The sequence below is a fragment of the Macaca mulatta genome, chromosome 1 (assembly GCF_049350105.2).
Source record: "Macaca mulatta isolate MMU2019108-1 chromosome 1, T2T-MMU8v2.0, whole genome shotgun sequence".
In the NCBI taxonomy this organism is placed as follows: domain Eukaryota; kingdom Metazoa; phylum Chordata; class Mammalia; order Primates; family Cercopithecidae; genus Macaca; species Macaca mulatta.
This window is the reverse complement of record NC_133406.1, coordinates 76,131,190-76,158,413: the sequence shown is the minus strand read 5'-3', so window position 1 is coordinate 76,158,413 and position 27,224 is coordinate 76,131,190. Positions and strand designations below refer to the sequence as shown.

The following is a 27,224-nucleotide window of genomic DNA, read 5'->3' as shown; positions in this document are numbered from 1 at the left end:
TAAAGTAACTTAGGGATACCAAACATCTTGGGAGGAAAAGAGAGAGTGGCCTGTAACCTTTATGGTGAAGCCATTCATGAACAGCATCAGTTACATCGAAGGAAAGCCATTCGCCTTCTGCTCTTGTTTTCACAACTTTGCTGTCAATGTAGCGCTGGGTTGGAGATGTTAAGTCTTTGGACTTGAGAATCTAGAGGGGAAAAAGAGCAAGAGAAAAGGCTGAGTTGGCATTCTGACAGCATGACTAAACCAAAACTATTAACAGTGTTCTAATTCATTATCTAAATTTAGCTCTACTATAGTATAGCCATGTATTGTCATCTCAATAGCATGGTCACATGCAAAAAAACACAACACCAGGCTGTTTGCCATGAAAAATAGAGCTACTAAATCAGCTGCATGTTATGATAAAGGTGACAGGAACCATAAAGCCAAGTGTCTTAAAGAAAGTGACAGTAATTATTTTACTTTGCTGACATAAGCTTTGCAAGATTTCAGCCATAAATTCTATGCTATTAAGTTAATGGTTTTCTTGTTCTGCTTCCCTACTTATTTAATTTGGGGAGTTGGGGTACAGGAAGGGACAAGAGGAGAAGTCCAGTTCAGAGGACCCAGACTCACTCTCAAAGGCCCTGAATTATAAATCTCTTTCTAATAAAGAAAGAACGGTCCTAACCTTGGTTTCCGAATCCACTGCCATTAAAATATGTGTCATGCCTCAGCTTTTGAGGTAAGTCCCTGGCTGGGATGTTTTACTCTTAATGTTACTTGTTATGATTTATAAAGATATTCCATCTCCTGTAGACTCAGAATGAATCTAAGCAGAAGTTGTTTGGTATTCTGCATAGATGAATGTCTAAAAGCAAATCAGCCTAAACACTGAGACTTTAGAAAGATGTATTTATCTCAGGCTGGGTGAGGTGGCTCACTGTAATCCCAGCACTTTAGGAGGCTGAGTTGGATGGATCAGTTGAGGTCAGGAGTTCAAGACCAGCCTGGCTAACATGATAAAACCCTGTCTCTACTAAACACAAAAATCAGCAAGGCATGGTGGCAGGTGCCTGTAATCCCAGCTACTCGGGAGGCTTAGGCAGAAGAATCACTTGAACCCAGGAGATGGAGGTTGCAGTGAGCTAAGGTGGCACCACTGTGCTCCAGCCTGGGGGAGAAAGAGAGATTCCCTCTCAAAAAAAAAAAAAAAAAAAAAAAAAAAAGGCAAGAAAAAGAAGAAAGAAAGAAAAAAGAAAAGAAAAAGTGTTTTTTTTTTTTTTTTTTTTTTGAAACAGAGTCTCGCTCTGTTGCCCAGCCTAGAGTGCAGTGGTGTGATTCTGGCTCACTGCAAGCTCCACCTCCCAGGTTCACACCATCCTCCTGCCTCAGCCTCCAGAGTAGCTGAGACTACAGGCGCCCATCACCACTCCCGACTAATTTTTTGTATTTTTAATAGAGATGGGGTTTCACCGTGTTAGATAGGATGGTCTCGATCTCCTGACCTTGTGATCTGCCCGCCTAGGCCTCCCAAAGTGCTGGGATTACAGGTATGAGCCACAGCACCTGGCCAAAGAAAAGAAAAAGTTAAAATTTTGAGAAAGGTGTATTTATCTCAAATGAGTAAAGCGCAACTGCAGTATGTTCCTAGGTTTCGACAGGAAGTGAATATTTTAGGTGGTTTTTTTTAAATTCTATTTTGAAATGATAGTGTTTTAGGAACTAAATCATGATTCTAAGTCTACTAGAGCTATAGTAAATCCCTACTGAAACCCTGTATCGTGCCTTTCCTCAGTACTTAGGGGTTCAAGCTCTCTCATTTTTGTACTACTCTTCCTGATTTTTGTACTACTCTTACTGTTTTGTGGTCATTCCATAGCAATGGGCTTAGTCTCTCCAGTAAGTTCATAAAACTTCCCAGGTCAGGGATCATGTCTTCAATTTGATGTCATTTCAAACCATAATACTCAATTGAATCAATGTCTATTAAATGTTTATTTCAGTATCTAGAAGATTTATTAACTCTCCTTTAATCCTTGTAAAACAAAAATGCATCATTTTCCCACTGATTTGAAAATACACTTTCCTTCCATGTGTTTACATGATTTGTTTCAGGTACTTTGGCAACAAACGCTTCCTGAAATACTTGTCATAATGGTTGACTTTTTTCTGGATTAAGTAAGTATAATAAAGGAAGGAGATTCATACAATTAGACCCTTGGGTGCCCTCATGAATTTTACACAAGTCCTATTCTACAGACCTGCCCCTGTGGTCCAAAAATTCCACTAAAAGAAGAGAATGTGGAGGCAATAATGACTCTATGATAGGCAAAAATGCTCTTTGTGAATTAAAGAAAGCAGATAAACATGACTTAAGGGGTGGGTACACTACTCTCTGAGCTTGGCACACATTATTTTATTTTATTTAATTCTCAAAATATTCCTGTAGGGTAGATTAAGGAAACAAATTCAAGGAAGTTAACTTGCCCAATGCCTCCCAGTGAACAAGTGTGAAGAGAGGATCCAACTCAATCCTGAGTCATTTTCCCACTTCAGTGCTGGATTTTTAAAGACCAAACAAGTTATCTAGTCAAGAAAACATTCAATGATAGAGGCAGAGATTTTTAAATAAGATTAAAATGAATATTGGTACAAGATGAAAATATAAGATGGTGGAATGTATACACAATGAATGTTGGCAAAAAGCTATAGCTTTAAAGATACAACTTAATAGCAATCCATCCCCTGGGAATCAAATCTTGCCTTGAGAATACTCCCAGTTGGGAAAATAAAACATCACTTATCTAATTCTGAATAAGTGGTATAATTAACCTACTATGAAATAGCAATGATAAAAACAATGGTTGAGAAGAAGTTTTCAGGCATTTTGATCTGCCTCACTGACTAAAAACTGGTAACATTCACAGAACTCATTGTTCTGTCTTTAAATTCTTCCTGTAGCTAATCTGCAACAATGCATTTTTACATAATGCTTTGCATATTTCTGTACCGCTGATTAGCACAGTGTATATCTTATTCCTATAGCTCACACTTAGACATACTACCTAGAACTAAACATTGTCTCCATTGCTGAATTAATTACTTATGATATACATGTCAAATGTCTATGATATTGTATATATGTGTGTGTATATATATATGTCTATATATATGTCTAGTGTCATTAGAGACACAGAATTTTTTAAAATTATGACCATGTCGACCAAATAAGCAGAAAAGACACATAATGCCAAATCTATAGAAATCTTTCACCTTACAGAAAAAGAGTACATTTAGATGATCTTGCCTGGAAAGAGTCCAAAGAGCAGCAAAGAGACTCTGAAGCTTTTTCTCTTTTAAATCTCACTAGGAGACTTATGATAAGGGCTTCCTCAACCACAGAGCACTGGTAGGCTCAGACAATGGACAACTTCATCCCCTCACTTGAGTGAAAGGTCCTCTGGATCTTTTTCACTAGCTCCAGATTCAAGAACAGGCCACATATGAAGCACCCAAGAAATACAGTTAGTTAGCCACATAATTCTCAAACATAGTGGCGACTTTTGCCTGGTGGATTTGTTGTCTTGAATTTCATGGCCAAAGAGTTCTTAACCCACTTGTTGCATGTTAACTCCATTCTTCTTATCCAGTCCTTAGTGGAAACAGGAAACAGCTGCTTTCCATCACTCAGAGAATATCCCTCATATTCTTGGAGACTATGATTAAGTCCCCCTCAGCGTGCTTGCTTGCTCTCTCTAAACTAAATAAACCCAGTTCCTTTAGACCATATTTAGAGGGGTAATTTCCCAAACCTTTAATCATTTGGGTTGCTAACAAGGATGAATGATGCTATATAAAAGTATTCCTCCTACAGCTTCATGATTTTGCTTCAGAACTGTCTAGAAAACCCTCTAATCACATCGTAAAGTCTTGAATCTTAACTTGAAAGGTATCTTCTTCCTAAGAATAGGCACGACTTCACTGGTCTCTGTTTATCTTCCATTTATCACCCACACTAAATTGAACTGTAAGAGAAGAAGGCATGGAAAATCAACCTGCTGCTTACATTCAAAAGTTTATACAAGAAGTGACCAGATCAGTCAACTTCCCATTCTATTTTAGCCTTTGCTGTCTGTCTTTCTCCGGTCTCTGAACAACAAGAGTATTGAATGTTAGCAGTTGTGGATATGTAGCTGTTAATTGTTTTTCTAGATTCATGAGTCATTTGCTTCTAAATTTCTTCATACCTTTTTTTTTTTTTTTTTTTTTTTTGAGACAGGGTCTCACTCTGTCACCCAGGTTGGAGTGCAGTGGCATGATCTTGGCTCACTGCAACCTCCGCCTCCCAGGTTCAAGCGATTCTCTTGCCTCAGACTCCGGAGTAGCTGGGACTACAGGTGTGCGCCACCCACGCCTGGCTAATTTTTTGTATTTTTAGTAGAGACGAGGTTTTGCCATGTTGCCCAGGCTGGTCTCGAGCCACCCGCCTCGGCCTCCCAAAGTGCTAGGATTACAGGCTTGAACTACCACTCCTGGCCTCTTTACATAGCTTATCATGACAAAGATAATTTAGTTGAATAGTAGAAGCTCTCTTAACTGGCGTCCCCTTAACTGGCCAGAGTAACCAGCATTCTCCATTAATTCCATGTTTTATAATATGTATTGGCTGATGCCCAAAGCACACTGGGGATCATTGGGGAAAGTTACTCTCCAAGCACTTCCATTCTTACCAGTTGAGTTGTATGCTTAACAAATATCAATTATACACAGTTCTTTTTTTCCCTAGAAAGCATGAAATGATATACATTTCTAAACCTGTTTATGACACTTGGACTTGTTATTGTAATTATGCAAGTTAATTAAATGGTCTAGAAACTGATGAAATGCAGGACCAAAAGTAAAGAGAGCTGTTTCTTCTCTGAAAGTCAAGTTGACTGTCTTGGAAAGTCTTCATAAAGACAAGTTCCTGTAGGAAAGAAGTTTTTTGGAAAACAGTTTGGTAGTTCCTCAAAAAGGCAAACATTGAATTATCCCATGATCCAGAAATTCCACTCTTACATATATAGCCAAAAGAACTGAAAGCTGGCACTCAAGCAATACTTATACATCAATGTTCACAGCAGCATTACTCACAATAGTCAAAAGGTGGGGGGAAAAAATTGAAGTATTCATCAAGAGATGAATGCATAAATGAAACATAGTACACTCATCCACTAAGATATTTTTCAGCCATAAGAGAGAATGAAATTCAGACACATGCTACATGACATGGATTAACTCTGAGGATTATGCTAAGTGAAATAAGCTGACACAGAAGAACAAACACTGTGATTCCACTTACAAGAGGTACTTTGAATAGGCAAATTCACACAGATAAAAAACAGACTAGGCCAGGCATGGTGGCCCACGCCTGTAATCCCAGTACTTTGGGAGGCCGAGGTGGGCGGATTACCTGAAGTCAGGAGTTTGAGACCAGCCTGGCCAACACGTGAAACCCTGTCTCTACTAAAATTACAAAAATTAGCTGGGCATGGTAGCACACGCCTGTAAACCCAGCTACTCAGGAGGCTGAGGCAGGAGAATTGCTTGAACCCAGGAGGCGGAGGTTGCAGTGAGCCGAGATCGTGCCACTGCACTCCAGCCTGACCGAAAGAGCAAGACTCTGTCTCAAAAAAAAAAAAAAAAAAAAAAGAGGCAGAAGAGGTTAGCAGGGGTGTAGAAGGTAATTAGAAGGTATTGTTTAATGGGTACAGAGTTTCTGCTGGGGATGAAAAAAGTTCTAGAAATGGATAGTGGTGATGGCTATAAAATATTGTGAATGTACTTAATGCTGCTGAGTTGTATACTTAAAGAATGGTTGAATTGTGATGTTTATATTATGTATATTTTATCACAATAATTTTTTTCAAATTTTAGGTGCGAGAGAGACAGCTATAAAAGAAATAATATGACAAAATTTAGAAGAATTCTGCACTCAGGTTGCTCAGCAATTGTCCTTAAATGTTTCTCTCTGCTTCAGAGAAACTAAAGATAGAAATTGTAGATGATGCACTATGAATGTGATTTATACAAAACAAAAAAAAAAATGACATGGATTGGCACATCCATGTCAAAGAAAAGTCCTTGGACTTTCATAAAAAAACTCAGCCTCAGCATGTGAATGTGTATGTATACATCCATATGTACATACATATATATTTGTTTTAAGTTTAAAAAAGTTAAGGTTTGCATCTCTCTCTTTCTGTTTCTCTCTCTTATGTTTTTCTAATCCCTTGCTTTAACTGATTTTTTAATCTTTAAGTGACCAACAACTGTTTCTGACTGAATTAGAAAAGAGGGCTTCTCATGTATTGAAAATGAGATTTAGCTGTATCTGGCTTAGCTGCCACCCACAGTGATGTTTGAATGTCACCTTCATTACATTACTGATATATACTCATTAGATATAATATGTGCGAAATACCCACATATCGCCTTCAGCAAGGCTCTAAGCTCTTCATTGAATTACCAAACTCCCTACACAAAAGCATCCATTCATTTCTCTGCCATTGGAAAGCAGCCAACCAGGGAGTGGATAAAGGTGAAACTCACTGATGTTACCCAATAGTTTCAGGGGGAAAAAACAAGTAGAAGTCTAGATGCAAAATTATAGCCAGAAGAAATCTTAACCTTAAAAAAAAAAAAAGCTGTAAAACAACTCAGGATTTGGGTTAGACACTAAGGGCAACATCTCTTACACATCTATGAGACATTGCAAAGAGTTATTAAGAAAGCATTGGGAATTCAATGTTATTTTCCATATTCATACATCAACAGACCCACAGGAGACCATGGGGCAATTCAATCAGACTTCTAATGCAAAGGGAATTTAACTATAGCGCTGTAGAGAAAAATTGACACCAGGTTCATTAGTGTGGGCCCATCTTGTTTTTAAATGCATTTAATGTTTTTAACGCTTTAAATATGTTTAATTATTAAATATCTTTAAGTGTATTCAATGTTTAAATGTATTTAAATGTTTTAAATGTTTGCAGTGACTTGCAAGGAGTGATGAACAAATGATGAATCAAACATTCACTCTGCTGGCTATGAGCATGAGTCTCCCAGATCTGCCTGACCTCAAGTCATTCACTTCAGCATTATGAAATACTAGCATTGGCAAGGCACTTGGAGGCCATCTGCTTCAATCCAATACAGTTCATTCTCTAACATCTCTTTGTCTAAAGGCCTCTCATGACCGTGAACTCACTATTTAATGAGAAAGGTCATCCCCGTTTTGGACAATTCATATTGTTGAGATTCTCCATTACCTCGGACTTAAAATTTCCGTCAACTAGTCTTCCTTAACAATAGCGCCATTGCCTCATATTTGTACAACCATTGTAGTTTTTCAGATATTTGAACATTTTGCCATGTTTTTAGCCCTTCACAGAAACCCTGTGGGATGAATATCATGGTCCTTATTATCTGCATTCTTAAAGAAACAGAAGCCCAGGCCCGGCGCGGTAGCTCACGCCTGTAATCCCAGCACTTTGGGAGGCCGAGGCAGGCGGATCACGAGGTCAGGAGATCAAGACCATCCTGGCTAACACAGTGAAACCCCATCTCTACTAAAAATACAAAAAATTAGCTGGGCGTGGTAGCGGGTATCTGTAATCCTAGCTACTTGGGAGGCTGAGGCAGGAGAATGGAGTGAACCTGGGAGGCGGAGGCTGCAGTGAGCTGAGATGGCGCCACTGCACTCCAGCCTGGATGACAGAGTGAGACTCCATCAAAAAAAAAAAAAAAAAAAAAAAAAAAAAGAAGCAGCAGAAGCCTGAAGCACTTAGGTGTGTTAACAAACCCTTCAGGAAGAGCCTGGACTAATGTCTTTCCCTCTTAATACCAGTGGAGAAGGCTTTCCAATATTGTGTTTCGCCCTCTGGAGCAAGATGTAAAACTCTTTTCCATGTCAGGCAGGCCCCAATCACAAGAAGCGGCTTCCCTCAACTGATCCCTTTAAGGCAAAGTTCAAGGTGTGTCACCATCCTTATTAAACCCCTTTCCAATGTCTTCTTAAAATTAGTTCCTCAACAAACTCCAGATATAGTCTAACAGAATATGGAGATACATAGAACCTGTCAAGTGTGAAGAGGGCAGTAGCTATTGCTTCCCTTGTTCTGGTCACTACTTTTAATGCAAACTATTTACTTTTGGCAGCAGCCACAACACACCATTCAGTCAGAGAAATTTTTTTGTAAAATAAAACCTTTGTTCTTATCCACAAACTGTTGTTAAGTCAGATTTTTCCACTCCAAATCCTTTCTGGAATGAGGTGGAATAAAGAGAAAGAAATAATGGAAAGCAAGAAGGGAGGGAGGGCTGGTCTTTTTAGCCTAGTGGTCTCCAATGTTAGCCTGCTTCAGAAACACCTGGAGTGCTCATTAACACAGATTGCTAAGCCCCATCCCCAGAGCTTCTGATTTAATAGGATGAGGTGGAGGTCCAAGAATTTGCATTTCTAACAAGTTCCCAGGTGATGCAGAAGCTGCTAACCAGTGATTACTCTGAGAACCACTGCTGTAGCCTGTATTTATATAATTCATTTTTCGAACGTAAATGCAAATTACACATATGTATCTGTTAATGTTGAACTCTATTATCTGACCCAAGTTTTAGCCTCTTGGAATCTCTCTGAATCTTCAGTTTGCTATTCAATGTATAAGCTACTCTTCCCAGCCACAGAGCACCAGCAACAGTGCAGCCAATGTCTTCATCACATTAACGATAACAATGTCAAAATCATAAGGCCAAAACTAGAACCTGTTGCTGGCTTCTTAGTTACCTCCTTCCTGGTAGTCATTTCTGAAATCAACACTCTGTGGTACGTTGTATACAGCAGAAAAAAGTGGAAGTTTGCTCATTGACTAAGAGCCCTGACCATCTGGGCCACCTGACAATCAATCCATTCCATTTACTCAGGAGTCCCTAAGAGTTCTCCAAAGAAGCCATGAGGGCTGTGCCAAGTGCCTTTGAAAATCATTAGCATAGTGAAAAGGTCCAGAGGCTTTGGAGTCAGACAAGCCTAAACTATGGCTTACTGGATCTATAATTTTCTCATCAACGAAAAGGAATAATAAAATCCACCTTGGATGCTTGTTGAGAAAGTCAAGTGTCACAGAGTAGGAAGAGCATCAGTCACATTGTCTGGTATTCAATAGTGTGAGTTATTGTTATGATTATGTTCCTTACCTGGTCAGAAACTTTCAGAGGCTTCTAATGCCTAGTGAACAAAGTCCAGATTCCTTAGTTTAGTATTGATAACACAACTGGCCACCAACTTATCATCCCAGACTTGCCTTTCATCCCTAGAAGCCTAATCTAAACAATATCTCTAAAACATGGATTATGTACTCCAAACTTTGGCTTCTGACTAGTAACCCTATCAGAATGCCTTTCTCTCCTCCAGTTTTCCCCTAAAAAAACAAAACAAAACAAAACAAGCCTTTCCACTCTTCAAATCCAAACTTGAAGTCCAGTTTTTCAATGACATGCTTACTTTCACTCTAAACTAAAGTCAGGTCCCTTTTCCTAGTTCCCCATTCAATGCTACAGGGTTTGCTGAGCATTTGGTCCCTTGTGCATAGTGGCTTCAAGGGTAACCCTGGATGTGTGGAAATGTCCATTTCCTCCAATAGAATATTAAGCCCATAAAAGATAGAGGGAAACACAAACTTATTTAAATCCCCACAAACCCTTATATTTTGGTTTGCTGACACTGGTAGCTTAAAGAGTACATATTCATTGATTAATTTTGGAGGAATCTGACTCTCTAGGTCGAAACCCTGTTATTAAAAACCAAGATTTTCTCTCAGGCAGACAGGCACAGAGAACACACTCCTGTGAGCATTTCTTGGCTTAACCACAGTAGGAACAAATGATTCTCCAACACATCATTCCCATATCCATACTCTGGAAAGCTTTCATTGGCTTTGGAGGAGCTGTTTACCCTCATTCAAAGTAATAATAATAATAACTAATAATATTGAAATATTTAACATGATCAGTTAATTTGTTTGGTCAGTCATTCATTCATTGCCGAGCATCTTGTATGCACCTGAGTCCTCATTTATTCATTTGTTTGATTTTATTTTATACCTCACTTCCCCCAGTTTAGTTCAACGAATATTAAGCACTGGCTGTAAGTAAAGCATTGCATTATACGTACACCCCGAGACAATAAGATGGACCTTGTTCTTAAAGGAGTGCATTGAATAGTAAGGGAATATAGACATCTCAAGAAAAACTTAAAACAACGTGTTCATAGGTTACCAGGAAATGTTACAGGCAGGGCATCTATCCTTGCCAGGTAGATGGGGTCAGGGAAGATTTCCTGGAGAGAGGAGAGTGTAAAAGGATGACTATGAACATCCAAAAACCAGCACTAAGAGAACACAGTCCAGGTAATAGGGATGTGCTGGTTCATTAGAAAGGAGAAGAAGGCCAGGCGTGGTGCCTCACTCCCATAATCTCAGCACTATGGGATGCTGAGATGGGAGGATCGTTTGAGCCCAGAAGTTTGAGACCAGTCTGAGCAACATAATGAGACCTCATCTCCATGAAAACATTTTTAAAAATTAGCTGGACATGGTGGTGCACATCTCTAGTCCAAGATACTCAAGAGGCTGGGGCAGGAGGATCTGTTGAGCCTGGGTGGTCGAGGCTGCAGTGAGCCAAGATTGTACCACTGCATTCCAGCCTGGATGACAGAGTGAGACTCTGTCTCAAAAAAAAAAAAAAAAAAAAAAAAAAAGAAAGAAAAAAGAAAAAAAGAAAGAAAGGAGAACAAATAAATGCATCCTCCCCTTTTATCTTTTCTAACAATATATACTAGGATTTAAGGAGAGTTGGCTTGATAGGTGTATGGGTTTCCTAGAACTGTAGTAACAAAGTACCATAAACTGGGTTGCTAAAATTAACACAAACTTATCCTCTCACAGATCTGGGGGCTAGAAGTCTGAAAGCAGGGTGTTGGCTGGGCCATGCTCTCTCTGAAGCCTCAAGGGAGGATCCTTTGCCTCTTCTAGCATCTGGTGGTTTGCTGGCAATTTTTGGTGTTCCTTGGCTATAGGTGCATAGCTTCAATCTCTGCCTTCATCTTCACATGGCAGGCTCCCTGTGACTGTCTTCACATGGCTGTCTTTTTATAAGGACACCAGTCTTACTGGATTAGGGACCCACCCTCCTGCAGGATGACCTCATCTCAACTGATTATATCTGCAATGACCCTATTTTCAAATCAGATCACATTCCAAAGTACTGGGGATTAGGACTTCAACATATCTTTTTCAGGTGTAGAGGAGGGGACACAATCCTACTTCCAACAGTACGGATTCATAAATCATACTGTGGGGAGTATAATGCTGAATCTATGAGCTCCTTCAAAGCAAAAAATGTTCTTTCTCTCTCTTATTACCCCCACAGAGTCTTTTTCATGGCAGCTTACACAATCCCTGCTTGGTAAATTCTTATTAACTAACAGACTTCATTAGAAAGACATATTTGATCAAGTGACAAATAAGCCCCCAATTAGTCTTTTCTAGTGATAAAAACAAACAAACAAACAAAAAACAACAACAACAACAACAAAAAACTGCTTCTTGGAATTTTATATGCACCCAGAAACCCACCACAGAGATTATATATACCAAGGACAGAAAGCATCATCAGACAGAATAAGCAACTTAATACTGTTTTTTACCCTTTCTGTTTATTTCATTATGAGAATGAAATGAGGGAGAGAAAGCAAGAAAGAAAATTTCAAATTAATAGCCAGTGGAGGCTTATAGAGAATCAGAACTGGGTAAAGTGGCTTTTATTTCACAGAGGCACAAACGGAGTTCTCTCTTCCTGTCTAACTGTAGCCTCCTTGATTATGCTAGGTCACTTCGGGGGTGCCTACCACACTGACACACTGCATGATTATCCTTCAGAAGTGACTTAACCCGCCCAGTACTTATCTTGCTTCTGCCATCACCATGTCCTGTAATTGCCATGGCTCCTTTATAATTGCGTCTGTCTAAGAGGTCGTAAGTAATGTATACCTGGCAAGAGCTTCATAAGGGCCTGCAGTCAGCTCCCATGGAATACACATCAGCCTCAGAAGACTGAGAATACAAGTCTCTTTGGAGCTCAGATAGCTACACTATTATGTCACAACGTGAACTCTTTCTCTTTACAGTACAGAGTATTGCACATTGATATATACCTGTATTATACATAGCCACGTGCAATTATGATAAAATATGGCATACGCAGACCTTTGATGACCTTTATGGAAATGTCAATAGATGTGCCTTCAAGTTACACACATATATACACACACACACACGCACACACACACACAGGAAAGTCTCTCCTCTGTGATGAAAACACCTTATAATTCCCTATTGTTTCCTTCATTAAAAAAAAATAAATCTTTACAGATGAACCTCTGTGCTAAGTGCACATGTGCATAGCAAGTAAATACATTTCTCCAGGTCGAAGGGATGAAGGAGTCCTTTGTGTGAAGAGAAAGTCTCTTGGATGCTGCAGCTCAGTAGCATTCATGAGACCATCAGTCACAAATCACACAAAAGAGAAAAGGATTCAACTGGACTAAAGCCACATCAGTATAGACCAGGAGAGAGAGGGGTGCAGTACAATATGTAATGGCAGAATTTGAAGGAGAATTAAATCAAGACCATACTGACTTTTTCTTAGCTGAATTCCTGCAGTCTTTGAGGCTGTACCACACAGCCCAGCACTATGACAATGATCTAGCTGTTTCCTGCCATTGAGGGAAAGACTGTCCACAAGACCTCAAGCTCTCTGGAGCCATATCTTCTAATTTTTATTTGACCTCCCCCTTCCAACTCCACTCTGACTTTAACACTAACATATGTGCACTTGGGGAACAGACTTCTAACACTCGATTTCTACCTCCTGGCACCTATAACACATGTGGTCTGTACTATAATTTAAGTGAGCACTTTAATTTAGGGCATGTGACTATAAACCAACAAGCCCAGATAAGTAAGAGTCTGTTTTTTCTAAAAACATCAAGTTTATGGGGTACCCAAGAATATCAGTTTCATTAATTTGTTACATCACTTTATTTTTTACCTACATGGTTATTATCTATTCATATTAAATACTTTATCAGAATTAGCTCTGAATAAGTCACAGAAGCAGCATAGTTATGTACATTTCTTTCTTCATCAATATTTAGATATCTTTAAAACAAATGGAACAGAATTTCCAAATCCGAAAAAAATGAGTGATGTTTCTCAATAGACTCACTGCATAAAGTTACAGACTTATATGAAGGATGTTCCTTGTAGTCTTATTTTGACATTTTAGTTAAATTCATTCAAAAACACTTATTGAACACCCACTGTGGACCAGACACATCTCTAGGAGTTTATGGCTAGAGGTGGAGATCAGATTATAAACAACATAAAGATGGAATAGATCAAATATGGCAGATAATGAAGATTATCAAGGAGAAAAGCGCAGTAGACACTGGGGCTAGGATGTGTTGGGAAAAGTGACTCTGACATCTTAGGTAACGGTGGCCAAAGAAGGTCTCCCTGAGCAGGTGATCTCTGAGGAAAGACCTGAAGGAATAAAGGGAACCAACCATATGAGTAGATGGAAAAGCACTGTGGGTGGAGGGAACAGTGGCCACAAGCCACAGGAAGGAGTGAGTGCAGTGTTTGAGGAAGAGCAAAGAGGTCATTGACACACAGGGGAGCCCTAGGAATGAGGGGAAAGTTATGGCTGAGGGGCAGGTGACTAAGGAACAGGTCAGAGCCAGCCTCCTAAGTCATGGTAAGGACTTGGCTTCTACTCAGGGTGAGATATGAAGCCACTGCAGGGCTTTAAAGAGGGGATTTTGATCTGACCAACATTTTATCAGGAATCACTTTGACTGCTATGCTGTAAACAGCTGCTGAGGGGGTGTATTAGTCTATTTTTACGCTGCTAATAAAGACATACCCGAGACTGAGCAATTTACAAAAGAAAGTTTATTGGACTTACAGTTCCACATGGCTGAGGAGGCCTCACAATCATGATGAAAGGCAAGGAGGAGAAAGTCACATCTTACATGGATGGCAGCAAAGAGAGAGAGCTTGTGTAGGGGAATGCCTCTTTCTAAAACCATCAGATATCATGAGACTTATTCACGATCACGAGAACAGCATGGGAAAGACTTGCCCCCATGACTCAATTACCTCCCACTAGGTCCCTCCCACAACACATGGAAATTCAAGATGAGATCTGGGTGGTGACACAGTCAAACCATACCATTCTGCCCTGGCCCCTCCCAAATATCACGTCCTCACATTTCAAAACCAATTATGCCTTCTCCACAGTTCCCCGAAGTCTTAACTCATTTCAGCATTAACTCAAAAGTACACAGTCCAAAGTCTCATCTGAGACAAGGCAAGTCCCTTCTGCCTATAAGCCTGTAAAATCAAAAACAAGTTAGTCACTTCCTAGATACAATGGGGGTACAGGCACTGGATAAATATAGTCATTCCAAATGGGAGAAATTGGCCAAAACAAAGGGGCTATAGGCCCCATGAAAGTCTGAAATCCAGCAGGGCAGTAAAATCTTAAAGCTCCAAAATGATCTCCTTTGACTCCATGTCTCACATCCAGGTCACGCTGATGCAAGAAGTGGGCTCCCATGGCCTTGGGCAGCTCCACCCTCATGACTTTTCAAGGAATAGCCCCCCTCTTGGCTGCTTTTATGGGCTGGTGTTGAGTGTCTGTTATTTTTCCAGGCATGCGGTGCAAGCTGTTGGTGGATCTACCATTCTGGGGTCTGGAGGATGGTGGCCTTCTTTTCACAGCTCCACTAGGTGGTGCCCCAGTAGAAACTCTGTGTGGGGGCTCCAACCCCATATTTCCCTTCTGCACTGCATAGCAGAGGTTCTCCATGAGGACCCTGCCCCTACAATAAACTTCTGCCTGGGCATACAGGCATCTCCACACATCTTCTGAAATCTAGACACAGGTTTCCAAACCCAAGTTCTTCTGTGCACTCACAGGCTCAACACCATGTGAAAGCTGCCAAGGCTTGGGGCTTGCACCCTCTGAAGCCATGGCCCAAGCTCTGTGTTGGCCCTTTTCAGCCATAGCTCGAGTGGCTGGGATGCAGGGCACCAAGTCCCTAGGCTGCACACAGCACAGGGACCCTGGGCCGGGCCCACGAAACCACATTTTCCTCTCAGGCCTCCAGACCTGTGATGGGAGGGGCTGCTGTGAAGACCCCTGGCATACCCTGGAGACATTTTTTCCCATTGTCTTGGTTGCCATTTGGCTCCTCATTACTTAAGCAAATTTTTACAGCCAGCTTCAATTTCACCTCAGAAAACGAGATTTTCTTTTCTATTACATTGTCAGGCTGCACATTTTCCAAACTTTTATTCTCTGTTTCCCTTTTAAAACTGAATGCCTTTAAAAGCACCCAAGTCACATCTTGAATGCTTTGCTGCTTAGAAGTTTCTTTCACCAGATACCCTAAATCATCTGTCTCAAGTTCAAAGTTCCACAAATCTCTGAGGCAGGGGCAAAATGCCATCAGCCTCTGCTAAAACATAGCATAGAGTCATCTTTGCTCCAGTTCCCAACAAGTTCCTCATCTCCATCTGAGACCACCTCAGCCTGGACCTTATTGTTCATATCACCATCAGCAATTTTATCAAAGCCATTCAACAGGTCTCTAGGAAGTTCCAAACTCTCCCACATTTTCCTATCTTCTTCTGAGCCCTCAAAACTGTTCTAAACTCTGCTTGTTACCCAGTTCCAAAGTCACTTCCACATTTTGGGTATCTTTTCAGCAGCAACCCACTCTACTGATACCAGTTTATTGTGTTAGTCCATTTTCGCACTGCTGCAAGACTGGGCAATTTACAAAAAAAAAAAGGTTTATTTTATTTATTTTATTTTTTATTTTTATTTTTTTATTTTATATATTTATTGTTTTTTTTTTTTTTTGAGGTGGAGTCTCGCTCTGTTGCCCAGGCTGGAGTGCAGTGGCCGGATCTCAGCTCACTGCAAGCTCTGCCTCCTGGGTTTACACCATTCTCCTGCCTCAGCCTCCCGAGTAGCTGGGACTACAGGCGGTCACCACCACGCCTGGCTAGTTTTTTGTATGTTTTAGTAGAGACGGGGTTTCACTGGGTTAGCCAGGATGGTCTCGATCTCCTGACCTCGTGATCCACCCGTCTCGGCCTCCCAAAGTGCTGGAATTACAGGCTTGAGCCACCGCACCCGGCCAATTGGACTTACAGTTCCATGTGGCTGGGGAAGCCTCACAGTCATGGCAGAAGGTGAAAGGCACATCTCACATGGTGGCAGACAAGAGAATAGAGCTTGTGCAGGGGAACGCCTCTATTTAAAGCCATCAGATCTCATGAAACCTATTTACTGTCACAAGAGCAGCATGGGAAAGACTTGTTCCCATGATTCAATTACCTCCCACCTGGTCCCTCCCACAACACATTGGAATTCAAGATGACATTTGAGTGGAGACACAGCCAAACCATATCAAGGGGCCAGGGTGGAAACAGGGGACCAGCCAGGAGGCCACTGCCATGGCCCAGGTGACAGACAAGAACTGCTTGGACAAGCATAGTAACAGCAGAGACATGGGAGGTGGTTGGCTTTCAGAGATATAAGAACCAGTAAAATCAGCTGAATGACTTATCATTTTCCTCTTCCATAGAACTTTGGCAGTCTTTAAAAATCAACACTACCTTTCGCAAATCTGGATTTGTCCCCTTTGAGGGAATTCTCAAGTATGTATGCTAGGCTCTGCCACAGTTCTAGAACAGGGGTTCCAAAAAATATCCTGGGTACTGTTGGCATTGAGAAATAAACATACATGCTCCCTTGAAACAGCTTTTGCCCTAAAGGAGGTTACAGAAGAATTGGCATACTGAACATTTACAACATGAAGAACAAAAGGAATCTTATTAAAAATCAATTGGGAAGCATATATCAAGCCTATTTGTGTGGTGGTGGAGCAGGGAGAGGTAGTAACAGGACAGGAGATGAGATAAAAAGATACCCCTATTGGAGTCAGTCATTGTAATCATTCTTCAAAAAGAGAAGCAAGACAGAGCACAGGCCCCAGCTCAGCACTGCAGCCCTTAGCATCTTGATAAAGCGAATGTACACAGTGATAAAACAATGGCTGTTACCAAAACCCTGCTCTGTCCCACTGTTAACAGAAAACAGATCAGACCTTTTCCAAGCAGAGATGACGGACACCACTGTGGTGGAGTGGTTTTAGAATCACAAGCCAACCTCAGGGGGAAATATGAACCATGTTCAAGATGACAAGAAAAATCCTGACAGTAACCTACTCCTTCTGTATCTTATGTGCCAGACACTTAACCTAGGTGTTCTCCTCACAGGGACTCATTAGGCAAGAGCTGTTATCTCCGTTTTCAGATGAAAAACTGAGGTTCAGAGAAAGGGTTGACTGGCTACCAAGGTCTTCTCCTTTCCCGCCCTGAGATGCTCATCTGCACCTTTTTTTTTTTTTTTTTTTTTCTTTGAGAAAGAGTCTTGCTCTGTCGCCCAGGCTGGAGGGCAGTGGTGCAATTTGGGCCCACTGCACACTCCGCCTACTGGGTTCAAGTGATTCTCCTGCCTCAGCCTCCTGAGTAGCTGGGATTACAGGCACCCACCACCACACCTGGCTAATTTTTATATTTATAGTAGAAATGCGATTTCGCCATGTTGGCCAGGCTGGTCTCAAACTCCTGACCTCAAGTGCTCCATCCACCTCGGCCTCCCAAAGTGCTGGAATTACAAGCGTGAGCCACTGCACCCGGTCTGCTCATCTGCAACTTAATGAGATGACCACAAGCTGAGTGAGTGGAAAATATTCTTGAAGGAGACCCTGACGCAAACTCCTGGGACAGCAACCAAGAACCCAGACCCTACAGCAAGAAGGGCTAGGGGAAGTGGTTCATTTTTAGCAGATTCCGAGCAGATCATAAATTTCACACTGTTTCTTACAAAAGTTCAAACTCAATGCTCGGAAACTGTAATGATAATAATAGTAACCGTTGAGGATACAGATACTGTGCTAGAAGTTTCCATGCATTATCTCTATGCCTTACAAAATCTTTGCCAAGTAGGTGCTTTTATCTGCATTTTACTGGTGTGGAAATAGTGTTAGTAACATGACTTCCTCAGACTCCCCAAAGGACCAAAGCTATGCCTTGAACCCACCCTGATCAACTTCAAAGTCTGTGTTCTTTCTGCTAGTATGGAATCATGGTCAAGAGCATGACCCCTGGGGTCAAACTGCCTGGGTTCAAATTCTGGCTCTGTTTCTTCCTACCTACCTGGCCTGGGCAAGCTACTTAACATCACTGTGTCCCAGTTTTCCCACTTGTAAAATAAGGATGAGACCAGTACCTACCTTAGCACACAGTAAGCACTGCATGTATTAGCGATAATTATCAATATTGTTATTGAGTCACATTATGATAAAAGAATAAGATTATTAGTTAGTATTGGATATTCATTAACATTTATTTGAATACAGTGGAGAAGGGCTGCTGTTCATTCTACTTTTTGGGGGGTCTTGTCTGCTGACAAGGTTAACACACTTGTGCTAATGTTATAACCTAATACAAATGATAACAATCCAGTTTCCTTATGAGGCACGCACGCCATTTGATCAGTTTGAAAAAAAAACCTGAGATATTAATAGCCTTGTGCAAACAAAGTGTTTATTATACTTCCTTTTTTTTTTTTTTTTTTTTTAGGTGGGTTACTGTGCTATGTATGTCTCCAGCGTGGCGCCAGGGCTAGGATCAGTATTAAGAAGATTGTATGCTGTAAAATTATGTACAACAGGAGCACAGTATGGCTTTTTGTTTGTTTGGTTGGTATTTTTTTTTTTTCAGTAGCACTTTTGCAAGTCTAATTTAACAGACAGTTTTTTTGGCTGACCTCTTTTTATTTTACACCCCCTTGGGCAATATGAGAAATGAAAGCTGAACTCTGTGTGTGTGTGTGTGTGTGTGTGTGTGTGTGTGTGTGTGTGTGTGTGTGCGCGCACGCGCACGCACACATGCACAACCACAAGCACATGTATGTGTTTAGGGTTAGGAGAAAGGGACAATTTTCATTAACCCCATTAGTGCTGTGCTCCCTGGTATGATAAAAACCCCACCTTTCAATTTTGCAGCATTAGGATCCCTTAGACGGTAGGCCTAGGCCATCTACCCTGAACCTTCACTATGAAGCCTTAAGAATGTGCATTTTAAAATCTGTTGCAGAGATGTTACATATGGAATGTCCATTAAAGGTAGCTGATGATTCACTCCCCCCACCACAATCTTTGCTTACTTATTTTGCTCCACAAACATCAATTCACCCTATCATCCTCAAGTCTGAAAAATCATTTAATATTTACTATACAACTTGAAGCCAAAACTAAATGGATGTAAATGATTTAGGATTTCACCACTGTTTTATATATCCTTGCAACTGATAGCCTCTAGAAATGACATTTCATCACATTTGACAAGCTGGTTACTGTTTCAATGCAGATTCGACGAGGCATTAAAATCCTAAGGAAAGAGGTCAGAGCAAATAGGAGGACAGATTTTATTTTACAGATGCTCCTCGACTTACAGCGGGATTGTGTCCTGATATCATATGTATGAACAAAATTAAGTTGAGTCACTTTTACACCATCATAAAGTTGAAAAAATCAAAAGTAGGGGATCATCTGTACTTTTCACTTGCCAAAGTCTTGAGAGTTTTCTGTAGAGAGGGGGGTTCCTTTGCCATCCTAGGGGTGGCTTCAACTGAAGCTGGAGTTCAGTGGCACAATCTTGGCTCACTGCAAGCTTCCCTTCCTGGGTTCACGCCATTCTCCTGCCTCAGCCTCCTGAGTAGCTGGGACTACAGGTGCCCACCACCATGCCCAGCTAATTTTTTTGTATTTTTAGTAGAGATGGGGTTTCACTGTGTTAGCTAGGATGGTCTTGATCTCCTGACCTCGTGATCCACCCGCCTCAGCCTCCCAAAGTGCTGGGATTACAGGCATGAGCCACCATGCCCAGCCGAGATGGCTTTTCGCCATGTTGTCCAGGTTGGTCTTGAACTCCTGGGCTCAAGCGATCCACCTGCCTCAGCCTCCGAAAGTGCTGGGATTATAGGTGTGAGCCACCGCGCCCAGCCTCTGGATCTAGTTTTTAAGAGGACTTGCAGCTTCTGCCTTGGACATTTTCACACTTCAGTCTCCATCTAAGAAGTCAGACTACTCTTCTGGGAAGACCACATGGAGACAACTGAGACTATCAGCCCCATGGGAAAAGGCAACATTTTAGTGACTTTTTCTCCTGATACTGTAAGATGTAGGAACCCAATACATCACTCTGCTTCCCCCAGGGAGTTATTTTTGCATGATTTTATTCAGTGGTCTGAAGCTAATAAATCAGTCTTAAAAACAACCTGGCAACTGACTTTCACAGGTAACTCAGGAGAGAGCTCTTCCCACTGCACGAATCAAAGACATAGAAGTCAAAATCTAAGCAGTGACAGCAAAGGAAGGGAACTAACACATGTGAAACACGCACTCCCCACCTGGAAGTCACAAACATTATTTCATTTCACCCTCACAATAAACCCCAAGCTAATTGGGAATTACTAAGAAAGTTAGGTCACAATGCCCATACCATTGCGTACTATGCCATACTGCCTCAATAAGGTAAACGGGGAGGCCAGACGTAGTCATCAAATCCTGGGACATGAGTGTGCACACTGAAACATGAGGAAGGTCGTTCTGACAAAATACTATGCATACCAATTAACCAAACCCACTCCTATTTCAATCTAGTCTATTCTGATATCTCTGCAACAAATATTGTTGGGTTCAAAGGAATCTCTTGATTCAGGCATATGGCTCAGTTCCTTGGAATTATGTGTCTGCCCACGAAAGGAGCCCAACCAAGATGGCAAGTTGCCCACAAATTCTCACAACTCCCTTTCTGGCAGGAATGAGTTCTGAAGCATTTCTCTGGATTCTCCAGCTTTTGCTCTAAAAGTACCTCGGGTATATCTTTATTCATATACAGATACCACTTACATGTACATTTCTTCACAAGACCCTGAGCAACCGGAAGGTGGAGGCTAATTTTTCTTTAGATGGCTGGCACGAGGTATGATGCTGATGCCAGGAGGTGTACACTCACAGTCTGCTGACTATTACTTTACTTTACACAGTGGGTTAGTGTTCGAAGATCAAAGATGGCTGCAACTTCTTTGACACATTTCCCATTGATATATGGGATCTATTTCCTTTCCCTTTTAATCTGGGCTGCCCTGTAGTTGATTTGATCAATAGATGAAGGCAAAAGTGATGTGTCATTTCTGGGCCTAAAAATTTTTTTTTTTTTTTTTTTGAGACCAAGTTTGACTTTGTCGCCCAGGCTGGAGTGCAGTGGTGCAATCTCTGCTCACTGCAACCTCCACCTCCTGGGCTCAAGTGAGTCTCCTGCCTGAGCCTCCTGAGTAGCTGGGATTACAGGTGTGCCACCATGCCTGAGTAATTTTTGTATTTTTAGTAGAGATGGGGTTTCACCATGTTGCCCAGGCTTGAACTCCTGGGCTCAAGCAATCCATCTGCCTCAGCCTCCCAAAGTGCTGGGATTACAGGTGTGAACCACCACGCCCAGCCTGTGGGCTTAGTTTTTAAGAGGACTTGCAGTTTCTACCTTAGACATTTGCACACTTGAGTCCCCATGTAAGAAACCAGACTACACTTCTGGGAAGACCACATGGAGACATCTGAGACTATCTAGGGGGAGGAGCCCAGCTGAGCTCGGCCTTCCAGTCATCCTACTAAAGTTCCAAGCATAGGCACAACGCCATCATCAATCCTCCAGACCAACCCAACTGTCATCTAAATGCCAGCAAGTGACCCCAGCCAAAGCCACATGGAGCAAGAGAACATCCAGCCAAGCTCTGATCAAATTTCTGACCCACAAAAACTTGTGAAGTACGACAAAATGATTATCATTTGAGGCCACAAAATTTTGAAGCTTGTTATGCAGCACACAGATAACCCAAACAGTGGTATGAATCTTACTATTCTGGAGGTGGTAAGGTTTTAAACGAGAAATGAGTATTGAAAGGGTGTCAGTTGGTGAGAAGAAACTAGAAATACTGGAGAGCTCCAAGTCCTCTGAGGTTAGCAAATTTAAATATAAGTATTCTTTGGTGGTCCCAAAGGATTATTTAGGGCCACGAAGTTATGGGTACCCTTAGATAAGTCATTAAGTTCCCTAGGCATTTCTTCATGTGTAAAATGGGGATTTATCCAACTCCAAGATAGCAGGTGTTCTTGCCCATATAGGAGACGTTCAACTTGAAGGGAATTCTCCTTCCTATTTTCTCTCCCTCTACCTTATAATTCTGGTCATGATTTTAATCATACATACAGGGAAAATGTAATCAAAGAAAGGTGTGTTCAAATTTATAAATTGGCCGAGAGCTATAACAGCTATCATAGGTTTGAAGATATTCCTAGAGCACTGGAGTTTTGTCTGAACGTATCACAATAAAGGCTGCCTTTGGCATAAAGCTTTAAAAATATGGCAAGGATCATTACTATCTAATAACAGTTGTTTTTCATCTTTGTTTCCTCCTCTTTCCCTTCATCTGTCAGACACTTTATCCCTCTCATATTCCCTCCATTATTGTTACACATGGGAAGCCTATCTTGATCACACCAGTAGATGCTATTTAGAGTTTGTTAACTTGAAAGAGGTTAGAGAAAGCAGGAAAGAAAGATTTTATTTTACTATCATTCATTAATGTTCTGACAGACTGTTCTGTAAAGAGAGCAGGGTAATGAAAATCTTAAGTTCACAAGATTTTAGGTTTAAATAAGCTCAGAGTGACTTCAACAGAAGCATGGGTTTCCTAACTATCCCAGGTGGAGAGAAATAAACCTTTACAGCTCTGGACAAGACAAATCCTGAATTCATGAACGGAATTGCTCTCCTAGGTCCATCCAGCCTCATACTGTGACTCTAAAACAAATACCTGGAGGCATTTTTATGAGACAGAATGACCCAAAAATTTGGGCTATATTTTAAATCTGTGAATTCCAATTGGAAGATCCAAATCTGAACAATCACAGGTGAATCACCAGGAGAGTTCTTTGAAACAAACATCTGTGCTGAGGCGATTCTCATTTTCTTTTCCAGGGAAAATCAGAATCTCCTTGAAGGAAACTGTGGTTAGTCTTTGTAAAAGCTCCCCCAGGGATTCCAAACCTGGTGGAGTGCCTATGCTCACATGTAAGTCCACAGGCACGTGTGCACACATGTACACACATACATACTCTCCTCCGGCTGAATATCAGCATCCTGAAGAGTCCTAATAAATCATCCAAACAACCATGTAAATGACCAGAGAACCTTTTCATGGTCACCCTGTCTTCTTCTAGGGAGTAGGATGCCAACTGTGTGTCAAGTAATACAGTAATCAAAGGGTATCCAAGAACTTCAGAGGCTTTGTTCTTCTGAAGAGCTGAGCTTTCCAAATAGCTGAAGATCTGCCCACTTAAGCACCAGATCTTTTTTTTTTTCCAAAATAATATTTCAGCAATTTTGGATGTTAAACTCTGTAAAATTTATTGCATGTGTTCACTTTTCTGACTATAATTTAGCCTCATCTTCATAATTCAAGGCTATTACCATAGGCATCAATTCCTATAATGGGACTAGAGATGGGAGTTTATTACCAAAGACTACAAAGACCTCCAAATGGCAGCTGAAGAAAAAGGAAAGTTGGAGAACACCATGCTAAAAATGGGACTCCAAATAAAGAGGTCAGAAGCAAAAGTCAGAAGCCAGACAGGAAGCCAAGGAGATAAAGAGTGGGTTAACTATAAACAGGGTAAGTTTTAGAAAACTTGTCCACAACAGGCATTGCTTCTGTGGTCTGATTATCTGAGATAGCATTACTGTGATACACTGGTAAAAATCTTTAGTCTAAAGCAGAGGTCCCCAACCTGGATGGTACCCGTCCATGGCCCATTAGGGGCCCGGGCCGCACAGCAGGAGGTGAGCAGCAGGCAAGCAAGCAAAAATTCATCTGTGTTTACAGCCACTCCCTATTGCTTGCAGTACCTCCTGAGCTCCACCTCCTGTCAGATCAGCGGTGGCATTCGATTTTCAAAGGAGCAAGAATCCTATTGTGAACTGCACATGCTAGGGATCTAGGTTGCACGTTCCTTAGGATAATCAAATGCCTGATGATCTGACATTGTCTCCCATCACTGCCAGATGGGACCGTATAGTTGCAGGAAAACAAGCTCAGGGTTCTCACTGATTCTACATTATGGTGAGTTGTATAATTCTTTCATTATATATTTCAATGAAATAAACTGCACAAGTAACGCTCTGTGGAAAAATTGTATTCCATGAAACTGGTCCCTGGTGCCAAAAAGGTTGGGGACTGCTGGTCTAAAGGACCTGCTGCTGATGTCACGGTGTCCTCCTCTAGCCCTCCTCTTTTAATTTAGTGCTTCTAATTTCTTGTGGCCCTACAGATAGTCAACCCAGTTGAAGCAATAAAGGGCAAGAGGCTGCCTCTCTGATCCATCAAAAGTGTGTATGTGTAGTCTTCTCTTCGGGTGTTCAAGGATCTCTTTGACTTGCTCTCTGGACCTTGCCTGTGTTTCAGGAGGTGTATAGGTGAGCCCCAGAAAGATAAAAAATTGCCATTATTTTATATTTTTCTGCTAGAACTTTCTCCTTCCAGATGCCCATGTATAGTGACAGTGAACGTGCCCATGCTTCTCCAAACTAAAAGCTTCCATCTTGGGCCGTTCCTCTTTTAAGCATGGGACTCTAAGCCATGCAGATCGTGTCGCTTGTGTCATGGAGCAGCCAGTGCTGCAGAAACCTCTGAGACACATCTACCAAGAACTCACTAAGGTCCTCTAAGTTGCCAGCCTCAAGAGAAACACCCTTTCCTGGAGAAGGGTTGGGCCCTGGGAGGAAAAAAGTCATTGGCAAGCCTGTTGGCAGAGGCTACTCCTCAGAGGACAGGGTCAAGCGGCCACAGAAAAATAGTGACTTAGCAGCTTCCATTACAGGTAACAGGACCTAGGTGACCCTGCCTTCAATTTACTGAAGCTAACTAAAGTAGGGCCAAAGAGAGCAACCTATGATGCTATAGTCAGCACAGAAGGAAATTTAAGAGTGACTTAATTGGTAAAAAAAGAAAAGAAAAAGGAGATACAATCATATTTTTTGTTTGTTTGCTTAAATCATCTTGTAATTTATCTGGCTACCCTTAATCTGGCTTTTTTTCATAGGAACCAATTTTTGCTTTCCCTCCAAATATTACTTCATCCTCTAGCCTCGTTTGTCTTATTATTCTTCTATTCTGGCTTATCCCAAGGGTAAGAGAAAGGGAAAAATTTGCTAGGAATAGCATAGTATGTGGTGAGGAGATGGAAGGACTTGGGAGTCAGAGGTGGATTTGTATCCCAGCCCTGCCATTTCCTACCTGTGTGACCCTGGCCAAGTTACTTAATTTCTCTGGGATTTAGCATCATTCTCTATGAAATGGAAAAAGAATAGAATAGCAGAAAGAACACTTCATTTTACAAACTCCATAGTATAGCTGTGAGTATCACTGGAAACAATACTTCCAACTCTTTGCTCAGCATAGTGTCTGGTCACACAAGCATGCTATCTGACCTTGGGGTGACAAGCAACGGCCGGCCCATTGGTGCTACCCAGAATGCGAGTTAGGATTTAAAAGTCTCCAAAAACAGGTTCTCGAGGGCCTATTTAAATAAGTAAGAATTATTCTTCATGAATACACATGTGAACTACTACTTTAAAACTGGGGCCAGGCACAGTAGCCCCTGCTTTTAATCCCAGCAAACTGGGAAGCTGAGGTGGGATGATTGCTTCAGCTCAGGAGTTAGAGACCAGCCTGGGCAACAAAGCGAGACCTCATCTGTACTAAAAATTAAAAAAAAAAAATTAGCTAGGCATGGGGATGCACACCTGTAGGATCGCATGAGCCCTGGAAGTTGAGGGTGCAGTGAGCTATGATTGCACTACTGCATTGTAGCCTGGGTGACAGAGCAAGATGCTGTCTCAAAAAACAGAAAAAGAAAACAATACGACTGCTTTGAGTATTTTAAACTCTTCTTCAAGTCTCATATTCATTTGTATGGTAGTTCTCCATTTTCATAATGAATACAAACAAAATTTTGATCCTAATGATCACAAATTCCAAATGATTAGACTCCAGAAAAACCAGAGGTTTCTGTACATAGATGCCAATTTCTTTTTCTCAAGTAGTCCCATGTTTTAATCATATTGTCATATATATATATCCCTTATCATGGGGATCCCAAGGGGTTTGTTCTTAATCCTCTGTAGTGTCACTCTACACACTATCTCTGGAGGGTCACCTTCTCCCTAGTCTCTCCTCACCTCCAGGCACTGAGCACTATGTACCAGGTACCCTCAGCAAGCCCATTCAAGACTGTCTTTGCAGTGACTGCCCATCCTGCCAAGAATGATGATCCCCCGTTGCGTTTTAATAGATACTTCTCAAGGCCTCACCAAAATGTCGGCTCCCTGGTGAAATTTCCCCACCTATACCCTATATGCGAGTACCACTATTCATATGGCATCAGGATGTATTTAAGTTGCCTGTTTATAAGGCTGCACCAGACTCAGGATTTTTCGAGTGGTTTTTTAATGTGCACAAGAAGCACCTGTGAATCTTGTTAAAATGGGGATTCTGACTGTGTAAAGTCTAGAGTGGGGCCTGAGATTCTACATTTCTCACAGCCCCTAGGTGATGCCGATGCAAATGCCCTGTAGACTACACTCAGGTAACAAGCTTTTAAGAACATCTCTGAAAATCTCAGCAAGTTGGCGTTTCATCATCATTATCATTATATTTTGACGCTGCTGCCCACCAACTCCAACTCTACTAGAAAGATGAGAATAGGAGACGTCAGGACTATGTGTGTGTGTGTGTGTGTGTGTGTGGGCGGGGGGGTGGGGGTTGTATTGGGTAGGTGGATTGGAGACTGTGGGTAGAATTAGAAAGGAAAAGGAAATGGGCTAAGGTTAATAAAGACACAGGAGGTTGCAAAGAGAGGAGGAAAAAAGTGAAAAAGACAG

The 27,224-nt window shown here is 41.4% G+C and overlaps 1 protein-coding gene across 3 annotated transcripts in view; it reads right to left on the bottom strand.

The window, feature by feature from the left end:
- TGFB2 (transforming growth factor beta 2) overlaps positions 1 to 27,224 on the bottom strand; it is a 96,500-nt gene that overhangs the window by 10,087 nt on the left and 59,189 nt on the right. For all 3 annotated transcript variants that reach the window (XR_001439574.3, XM_015114984.3, NM_001266518.1), the window contains 1 exon segment: positions 58 to 190. Coding sequence is in view for 2 of the 3 variants with exons in the window: in XM_015114984.3 (XP_014970470.1) it covers positions 58 to 190 (133 nt within the window). In the remaining variant the exon portion in view is untranslated.